We start from the raw sequence: 10,747 nt of genomic DNA, 5'->3' as shown, positions 1-10,747 counted from the left end.
TATAAACCCATTGTGGGAATGGTCCCCTAGATTAGGAGCCCGTAGGTCAAAACTAGCCAGCTACCTATCCATTTTTATATAATTTTATTGGAGTACAGCTATACCCAATCATTTATGAATTATCTGTGAGTTGTTTGTAGCTTTTACACAGCAACATACCATATGGCACTTTACAGAAAGGTTGCCAACATGTGCTCTAGATTCGATCATTGCAATTATTTATCTTGGGATGAACAAAAAATTGGATTCATAAGGCACCTTGAGAGATGAAAAGATGAGAACATGAGAAAACATTTGGGACATTTTGCTTTAGAACACTCTGAATAGGATATGACACAGTGCCCGTGGGATACCCTCGCCTAATAGCTCCATCTTTTAGAAGCAGGGGAAGAACACATGACCCAAACCTTGGTCTGAAGGTTTGCATTTACATTTTCATGTGGATTTCAACTTTGGCCGAGGATGGAATCACTTGTGTTGGCTGCAGGCAGTGCAGTCCTACTGGGCATCTAGACTTTGCAAGCACTGTCTCTGTTGTATCAGTCAATATGAGGGTCTAATGTCAACTTCAAGGAACATGAGATGCTTTCTTGCTGGGATTTGTGTCAGCTCTTGGTGGTTCAAAACAAATTACAATCACACCAGCAGAAAGTTCAACCTTTGAATTTGTGGCAAAAATCTGCAAGCTGTCACAGCTACTTGTCTTTCCTTGGCACAATGGCTGTTGTGATATGGGACACACTATCTAGGGCCATCATAGCAACTGCTGTGCACAATTTCTCCCCATCAGTCCAATTACACCTGTAGAACCCCAAACACCCACACATTTTGAAGCTTTACAAATATATTCTTCCTTTTCTTCATTTTATTTATTATGGTATAAATTTATTGGGGGGAACTAAACCAAAAATGATCATTTTCTTTTTATGTTAGGGGGCCGAAAAGTGGGTCAAGAATTATTCACACAGAAGAAAGAATGAAACTGCAAGTTTATTTGAGAGTATAAAATTAAAAAAAAAGCCTAATTAAAAAAAAAGCAACCATATACAACCTTCCAGTTTACATTTACTTTGAATATCACACACTATTTATTAACAACTTAGTTGCATTTCAAAAAAATTGTCAACTACAAGGTCGAGGGAGTTAAGTTAGGCAGTGAGTTTCCAACCACAGTGTAGTGTAGTGTTGACATGAGGCGCCAGTCTCCTAGAAAAGAGACATTGGAGAGCATCCTTCTGTCTGGTTTAGAATTAGGCAACATAGTATTTAAAAAATCCTGGCTGGAATGGATTTAAAAAATATTGCTAGCCACTTACTTGGTATCTTGAGAAAAATGGGGGGAAAACCCCAAGTCCCAGAGCTTAGCTATTTATTTATTATCACTATTTTCTTTTAAAAATCCATAAAAAACCAAATCTATAGTAAAAATGTTCCTGTGTATGTCTGGAAACAAAACAAATCAAAACAAAAAACCCAACTAGGCTCCCCTTATCTACTAAAAGCATTTGTTTTCCCCAAAACGCCTTGAAGCAGAAAAGCTCATGAGATTAGCTCACTGCACAATTAATTAAAATTAGAATCTTTTCCTCCAGACAACGTTCAGAGCACCAAAAAGAAGCAGGGACCCATCAAAGGGAGGCAAGAGCTGCACTGGCTCAACTGGGATGAGATGTACAGGCAGAAACGCACTGTCTGCCACCCAGGTTCATTCTTCATTGGGTTATTCATTCTCTCTCTCTCTCTCTCTCTCTCTCTCTCTCTCTCTCTCTCTCTCTCTCTCTCTCTCTCTCTCTCTCTCACACACACACACACACACACACACACACCAAGCAAAGCAACTCAATTTCTACATTAAAAGTTAAAGAAAGACACAAGCAACTAGGCTTCTAGATGCAAAACAAAAATAGACAAAACCAAAGTGGCTAGCTAGCTTTCATGCAGAATAGTTTGGATTTGGTTAAGAATAAAGTCAATGGTACAGCATTACTGAAGGCCACTTCATCTCTGCTTCCTGCAGGCTCCATTTTAATTAGCATTGAACAGGTTATTGAAACTTTCGTCGGCTGTGGAAAAATGCTTTGAATGGGTGGCAGCTTCCTGAGGTGGCACCACCTGGTTCCAGTTCTGTCCCTAGTTAGTATGGTTTACCTATTATTGTCTGGTTGGCAGGGGTGTGTGGTGGTAGCATGCACTAGGGCAGGCTGGGCCTGGAGAAACAGGAAAGGAGTCCAGATATATACAGTGGATGGAGGACTTCTCTCTCCGCATTTTTTTTTTAAGAACTCAATAAATAATGACTCCAAGATGCCACAATGCTTGGCATGTAGGTGAGTCTGACGTGTCATTATGGGATGGGGCTGAGGAAAGGCAGCATTTCTTTTTGTATCTTTCTTTGGACCTCACTAAAAGAGAAACAAAAACAAAACCCGAGAGATAGTTTTCCTATACACATATAAATAGTCCCTTAACTAGAAGGGAAAAAAAAACCAAACACACTGTTTCAAATGCATTTCTAAGAGACTTAAAAAAAAAATCCAATGGAAAATCTTGACTCCAAGTTTTCTATTGCCCTCTTCTCTCATAGGAGAAACTGCCAGATGTTTGGCTGGGTCTGAGCATCACTCTAACCCTAACCCTGACTTAGTGCACTGTTCCTGGGGTTGTGTGTGCAGTACAGGGAACTGAGAGTGCTCATAGGTGGTACTTCATGTAGTTCTAATATAAGTTGGGAACTCAAGTCCTAAAGCATGTGGAAAATAGGGCCCAGGTGCTCCTGGGACTTAGGTGCCTATTGATGAAGCTGCACTATAAGCCCATCAGGCTGGGCCTGTGGGGCGAGGGGCCCAGTCAGAACTTTGGCCAACTTACTTTGCATCCTCATCCTTAGCTATGCCAGGTCATCTTGGAAGGGGACAATCCAGAAGCCAGGGAGAGGATTACGGGGCCAAGGCAGGACCAGGCTCTGGCATTAGGAGCTAAGGATTCATGGCACGGTCTTCCTCCTTACTCAAGGATGATGCCAAGGAAGACCTACACTTCTAGAGACAGCTCTCAAAATGAGGAATCTTAGGCAAATTTCTAAGGCCAGGTAGATGGTCTCTGAGACTCTCATAAAAGCAAACAAGAGTGCTGAAAGCAGAAAACGGTTGCTCATGTCAGAATTTTTCTTTGGCCTCTGCTGAAGTAAGGACGATGGACAGTACAAGGTGGGATTGGATATTCACCTGGACACTTTTCTTGAGTGGCCAAACAGTAACGGCCTTCTGTCAGAATCCTCCAAGCCAAGTCTCCAAATGTAGCTGTAAGGTGGCAGCCCAGTAGACTCTGGCCTGGTGTCTTCTGACCTCTTGAACGTGCAGCATGGCCCTAGAACCCTGCCAAAGACTGCTTATTTATGGCTTCATCCTGCTGCCTGCCCAGTCACAAACCTACTGGGACAAACCAATAGGAGCACAGTCATCATAAGCCCAGGAGGACCAGTTACCTCACAGAGAAGATGACAATACATGACAATGCATCCTGTCAACTAAGAGGCCAGAGGAGTGCCAGGTCATTCCAAAGAGCATCCCTGAAATCTGGAGAAGGAAGGTGATGGAGGGGCAGTCAGCACCCAAACTTCAACTTAAAACAGCTTCAAAAGGAGCTCAAAGAGCATCCTACGAGAACAGGCTATTAGAAGTCAACACGTTGGAGAAGATCTACCCATATGGAGTTTGGAACTGCTGGATCTTATACTTCTTCAGTTCCCTGGCTGGGCCCAGAGTCTGTAGGCTCAGCAGCGCCCTCTGGAGGGCCAGGCTGCTCTGGACTGTGGCTGCTGTCTTCCACACTCAGGAGGCTGCTGGCTGCCTGGGAGCTGGCACTGTAGGCACTTCCTGACCGTGAGCGGTAAGGAGGCAGGTCAGCTTGGTTCAGAGACTCCGTGTCAGACGAATAGGGTGGTGGAGGAAGGTCATACCACGCTGGTCTGCAATGGAGAAGGCAAGAGGGTGGCAGAGAGGAGAGAATACATTAGCGTTAGGATGAGGCAGGTGATGCAGACCCAGCTCTAACAACAGCCCACTTCTGAGCAGAGGCCTATGGGAAGAATACAGTTTTACTGACAAGACAAAAGGCAGTTCTCAGATCAGCAAAACCAGTGGGTGGAAACATGACAGAACAGTGAAGTCAGTGTTCTCTGGCTGTTCCTGTCCAATGGGGCAGTGCCAATACTCTATCCATGCTCTAGGTGGGCAAGAATGAGGTTGCTAGACAACACCCTCAGATTACCTTGGGTGTTCTGCACTAAATGACTTATGGTCAAGAGTCAAGGTTGGAATTGTGACTGAGTCTTTGACAAGGAAGGGATTCTGGCTTCTTACAAATCTAACTCTTCCTCCGGCCTTGGATGCGGTCACTCAACACCCTACCCCCTTCTCTGTTCAGAAAAGACCTGTTTTCCACTTTCTTCTCCCACTGCTGTGGGTCAGGCACTTTTCTGGGCACCTCTCCTCTGTCACCTGTGTTGCTCACAGTGACCCTTGAGGCATCACTTTTATGTTGGTTGTCCTGGTGTGGAGCCAAACGCCAATGATCACGGATTAGTAAGCAGCAATGCAAGGAGCTAGAAGCCTGCCATTTTGTCTCTAGATTTATCAGTTCGATCCCTACTCTACTCTAGCCTGGATGGTCCAAATGTGAAAGCTTTAAGTGGGATGCACATCAGATGATCCAGGTGCTGTGTGCTCATCTGCAGAAATCTTGAAACAGCACCAAGTCCCGCCCAGTCCTTGAACTTTGTTTGGTTTGGATGAGGAGGGAAAAGGAAGATGAAATCACACAGGAGGTGCCACTGGGAAAGGTCCAAGGAGAAGCCCAGCTAGCCTGGAGGCACAGCTTCAAGATGCTTGATGTGGCACACGGTGAGGCCTGGTCTCTGGGGAAGAGGGGACTCTGAGCAGAGGGACCTGATGGCAGGACATGGAATGTTATAATTTAAGGAGACTCCAACAGCTGGCTACAGTGCAGGGACTTCCAAGAGGGTTGTCTGGTGTGTGTGAGGGGGGGATAAACACAGCGGTAAAGCATGAACTTAACGTATGTGAGGCCTTGATCTCAATTTCTATCCCCCTAATGGTGGTCTGGGCTCTCTATTTTGGGGGTTCATGAATAATGCCATTTGTGATGAGCATTCCATTGCTTAACAAAACTTGGGGTATTCTGTGCCTTTGCTTTTACTTTATAAATGAAGCCAAACAAGGAAAGAGACTTACTTATTCTCATTCAGTCAACAAACTAATCAGCCTCCCAGGATACTTTTCTGTATTAGCAGAAAAATTGCAGAGGTGGCCAATGGCTGTAACACTGCAGCTTAATCATGGAGGAGCAGGGGTCCTTCCTCTAGGTCCTGAGACAAGTGACTTAAACTGTAGGACCCTAGTTATGTCCCTCATAGATGTCCCCAGGGGATTAGATGACATGGGAACATCCTATATGGAATCGGTAAATGTCAATCACTGTTACTGCCCACAGCTACTGTCCCCAAATTCTTGGTGAGACTTAGGTAGCTGGGTATGTGCACATGCGTCTCTCCCCATGTCAGATGCCCTTCTCGGCAATCTCTCACCTTTGGTCTAGCAGGGCCTCTGAGTAGGAGGGTGGAGAGCCTACATCTGAGGCATTTTGTTCGGCCTGGCTAGCCACATACTGAACACCATTATTGACATTGTAGGTGACGTTGCAGTGGTGGGGGTGGTCCAGGACCACGAGGCGAGAGAGCAGTACAGGATGCTGCAACCGGTGCACAGGTAGAGTCATAAGGTTGTTCCGTTTTCGCTGATGATGCAGGACCAGTGCTAGCAGGGCCACCACCAGAACGAAGATGACGGAGCTGCCGATGATGGCGTAGGTGATACTGGGGTAGTACACGAGCTGGTTCTCTGAGGTCACAAACACCTGCCCGCTGCCTGGTTCTGGGAAAACCAAGAGAAAAAAGATGAAGGGAGATGGTTACAAGTGAGCTGTTCTAAGCCTTGGAAAATCAACCCCAGAACTGATTTGCCAACTAGCATAGCAGGACTCTTCACAGCCACCAGAAATGGTGACCCCCAAATGTGTGCTGAATGGATAGTCAGACCGTGCTACATCCATACAAATAACTCTCACCCAGCCCCAAATGTAAGCACTGAGTGTGAATTTCAGAAACTTGCAGAGAAATAAGCCATACCCCCAATAACCCAGATTGTCAACTGCCAAGAGAGAGAGAGAGCAAGGGCAGGTACTTGGATTAACTGCAAGTGGGCATGAGGGTCTTGTTGGGTCCCTGACAAATGTTCCCAGCCCAGACTGGTGATGACAGCACATGCTGGGAAGTGAACTAAGACAAAACATTGAATTGTGCAGTTCATGTGAGTGAATTTTATGTTCTATAAACGAGACCTCAGTAAAGTTAGTTAAAACTCAGTGGGGGGGGGGATACAATACCCAGGAATTGAGTGAAAGTTCTTAGGGTTCCAGAATTGAACCCCAGCTCTTTATTGAAAATGAATGCTAACGCACACACGAGGAAGGTAGGTACATACATCTAGGATCCAATCATCTGTAGAACGCCTGTTTCCTGCCAGGCCCTGGGTTGATCTTTATAGCTACAGGGACAGACTCGAGCCAGACAGGTTCCACTGGTTCTTTAACCTACTTTCTGCATATGTGCCCTTGGCAAAGTGCTGGGCTAGAGAATGGGCTAGACATTCGTGGGTCCTCTGAAGCATGGCACAGACACCAAGTGACGCAGGCTTAGAACAGCAGCCGGCACTTTGTGCTACGTTCACATGTGGGTCTGATACACAGTACACGATACTGAAGGACTTAGTTTCACTTTTTAAACATTTTATTTGGCATCTCACATATCCCAGGCTGGCCTGGAACTCACCATGGCCGAGGATGGCTTTGGATTTCTGACTCTGCTGCTTCTACTTCCTGAACACTGGGAGCATGTGCCACTGCTCCCCATTTATGTATGGGGGTAGAGCCCAGGACTTCATGCATGCCAGGCAAGCTCTCTATCAACAAGCCAAGGCACAGTGTTTAAGAGGAGCACAGTGAGTCTTGGTGAGCCGGGGTTCCCTGGATAAGATCACAGAGGTTGGAGGGAGGAGCCCGTGGGACCTTAGCTAGGCCCTGACACTGCTCTGAGCAGCCAAGACTCACTGGACAATTTGCAGGCATCTCCTCAGGTCTCAGAGTGAGGGTCTGAGTCACAGCCCAGCTCTGCTGACTACCAATACCTTCCTCCCTCATGTGCTAAGGAGCTACACATCAGAGCTTCAGGTGGCCTGCTTCCCAGCCTGCCGGCGCAGCTGACAACCTCAGGAAGTGCAGACAGGCACAGGAAACTGTTAACAGCCCCTCTCAGAAATCTGGGGACCCCTTGTTGGTGCCAAAGAACTACAACAACCCAGTTGGAGGAATATTCTAGTATTAGTCCCAGAGGGCGAATTTTGGACCACAGCTCTGTGTTTCTTCCATCTGTGACTCGGGCGGAAGTTTCTGTGGACCTCAGAGAGGCCAAGAGTTATTAATCTGAGGTAGCCGCGGAGGTGGAGCTAAGTTATTCATCCCCTTCTTCAGCAAGAGCAACGTGTTTGCTTTGTTTACAGCTACAGTCCTAAAGTGGAGGAGAAGACCAGGCACATAGTAGGTACTCAATAAATGCATTCAACTCAACAACAACCCTCAGTTTATTCACTCTATGGTAAACAGTAGGTACTATTATTATGTCTATTTTAACTCAGGGAGGTGGTTTCATCTGTCCATGGTCACAGGAAGAGCCTGATTGCCGGCTACCTTTACAGCCTGTATGCTGTAGAACACATGATCTCTGCCTTCCTGATTTAAGGAGACCACCTTTCAGAAGGCCCACATTTGCCTCTTTCTGTGCAGTTCAAATGTGAAAGTTTATTAGAATGATGGCTGCCAGGAACGTGGAGAATCCCCTGAGCTTTTAGTCCAAGTGTGGGTATGGCTAGAGGGAAAAGTTAACACAAAGAGAAGGGACAGGGGAAGGTCTTCATTTGTCTCAGATTGGGATGTGTTTTCCTCCTTAAATCAGGAAGGCAGAGATCATGTGTAGGAGACACGAACAGTTATGGGAGGAAAGAGGCCTAGGACTTTCCTGGAGACAAGGAACTGCCACTCAGCTCTTAGCTTAGGTAATTTAAAAGCAGAGTGGGGCTGAGAGGCAGGGGTGGGGCAGAGGGAGGTTCAGAATTCAGGATTAAAATACTTTCTCTGGGTTACTTCCTACATAGACCTTCAGGTCACAGAGCTCTGGGGTAGATCCTGGAGCCATCACCTCCAGGTGCCTGTGTCCAGACAAGTGATTTAACTTTCATAAGCCTTAAGTAATGGCAGGGCCAAGTAAGTTAACAGGCTTCATCTGCCCAGGTCACACGAGAGTGTTGAGCACAGTGCCTGACAGGGGTTTGCACACAGCAATGCTAGTTCTTTAGAAAGAAATACTGCTTTGAAATGGCCACGGTGCAATGGTGCATACTGCAAGCAGCCTTTGAAGTGTGTAGCTCAGTAGCATTGAGTGCGTTCCGGCTGTTGTGCGGACGTCACTGCTGTCCATCTCCAGGACACTTCAGCTCTGGCGAGTCAATGCCACTTCTTAGCAAGTGTGTTCTTGACATCCTCACCAGCCATCGCTGGCAAGAGGTGGAGCGCCTCTGTGGCAGGGGCGGGGAGGAGCGAGGTAGATTTTCACGCGGAAAGTCAATGTGTCTAGAGATTCTGAAACTGACATGGGTGTGACCACTGGCGCCAGTACAAATACAAAAGGAGGCTCTTTAATGAGGGGAGAGTGAGGGCTTTTGTATCCCAAGGATCACACTGTTGTCTCTGAAAGCTGGCTCCTCCAGACGCGGGGCTTTGGCAGTCAAGAAGCAGCGATCATATCCAGTCAAGGAGTAATGATGCCACATAACTCAGAGCTGCCTGGGCTCGTTTGCTCCGCGTGTAAAATGCCATCTTGCATTAATTCATTAACTGGGCCCACTTTTCTTAAAAGCTTAATGAGCCTGCTGGCCAAATTACTAACATCACAGTCGCCTGCGACCTGCGGTCCAAGTGTGTGATCCACGGATAATGAAGTTTCCATGTATCCTGGCTGTCCCTCAAGCAAATGTCCTCCTGTACTCCCGTCAAACAGTTTGGATCCCTACCTGCTTCTGTGCCTCTTGGAGATGTGCTGTTACTGGAGCTCTCGGGGCTCTCATGGCGGCCAGCCCCTCCCCCACAGTGGCTTTGCACCAGTCCTGGATGCTCTATCCCCAAGAAGGCAATGTGAACACTAAGCAATGCCAGCTTCCTAGCAGAAGGCTAATGCCCTGGGCAAAACAGCTTTGCCTAACTTAGGGGCCACCCAGACTGCTGCAGGAACCACAGCAGTGGAGACCTGTGATTTAGTGTCCTTTCCCATCTAGATATTTCATCCTTACAAATGAAAATCAAATTTCCTCCAGGATACTGGAGTTTGTCCATCAGCTTGGCCAAAGGCTGAGTGTGGACTTACATTCTGCTGGGCGGTCTTGGAAAAACATGCATATTCATGTGCGGGTGTGGACAGTGAAGGGTAAGTGGGTACAAATATGGGGTAGCGGGGAAGATTAACAACAAGATTAACATCACACAACAGCCTTCTGTGTTTACAAGTGGGGCTACATATCCATTAATTCTGTACCCCTGGATTTCAGAAATGGTGGATTTGATATAAACAACCTTATTGACTATGTGCAGACATTTTTGGGTCACTAGTCCCTAAACAACACAGTGTAAGAATTAGTTACAGAGTGCCCACACTGTACGAGGTATAAATAATCTAGAGGTGACTTAAAGTAACAGAGGAGAATATATGGAAGTTCTATGTAAATATTGTAACATTTTATGCAAGAGGCTCAAGCAGCTGTGGATTTTGGTATGGCGGAACCAATCCATCACAGGCACCGAGAGACGAATGTATATTAAAAATACAGTTACTTCTGACACAGTATCACAGTAAAAATGAGCAATATTTTTTTTCTTTGCATGGCTGAGGTTCAAAGCCAGCGTGCTGTGCATGCTAGACAAGCACTTTACCATTGTGCTAGAGCCCCAGCCCAGAAATTACGTTTTAGTACCAGTATCCGTGAAAGCATTGTTTGTAACAGCAAATATAACAGACAAAATGTAAATTTCTATCATCACAGCTTGGTTTAGTAAATTATGCTGTTTCCATATAGTGCTACTCCTGTTTTAAAATTTACATAACATATACCACCGTGGAAGTCTTTGGAAGATGTACTGATTAGTAAACGAAGAACCAAAGTTCACAAGAGAGCTGTTATGGTTTACATACTATTTTAAGTGTGTCACCCCAAGTTCTCCTGAGTTAGCATTTCACCCCCATTTTGAAGCATTAAAGAGGATAGAAAGTTATTCCAACTATGTGTCTAGAGGTGAGAATTTTAGGAGGTGACAGTATTCGAAAAAGTCCTCAGGGTAAAAACCTCAGGATGGAATTATGGGGACTTTATAAGAAGAGAGAAAGGGCTGGGGAGCCATGCTCAGCCGTGTAAGGAATGAGGACCTGAGTTCAGTCCCCAGGACCCCTAGAACCAAATGAAATGAAAGCTGGAAATCATGGTACACACTTTTTTCCCCTTTATTTTCCTTTATATTTTTCCTTTATAAAGCAACCAATCTTCAAATATTTCATCACAGTCGAATAGTG

General features: G+C 45.9%; 1 protein-coding gene across 2 annotated transcripts in view; it reads right to left on the bottom strand.

Annotated features, from left to right (window-relative positions):
• Positions 1–971: 971 nt before the first annotated feature.
• Positions 972–10,747, bottom strand: part of LDLRAD3 (low density lipoprotein receptor class A domain containing 3) — a 241,688-nt gene continuing 231,912 nt past the window's right edge. For both annotated transcript variants that reach the window (XM_084775945.1, XM_084775946.1), the window contains exons 5-6: positions 5,606–5,951; positions 972–3,967 (exon numbers count right to left, since the gene is read on the bottom strand). In XM_084775945.1, coding sequence (XP_084632071.1) covers positions 3,730–3,967; positions 5,606–5,951 — 584 coding nt within the window. In that variant the 3' untranslated portion in view covers positions 972–3,729. The remainder of the gene's footprint in view (positions 3,968–5,605; positions 5,952–10,747) is intronic.

The sequence above is a fragment of the Acomys minous genome (genome assembly GCF_964271855.1).
Source record: "Acomys minous genome assembly, chromosome: 3".
NCBI classification, from domain to species: Eukaryota; Metazoa; Chordata; class Mammalia; order Rodentia; family Muridae; genus Acomys; species Acomys minous.
The sequence above is the reverse complement of the archived record's forward strand: the minus strand, read 5'-3'. Positions and strand labels throughout refer to the sequence as shown.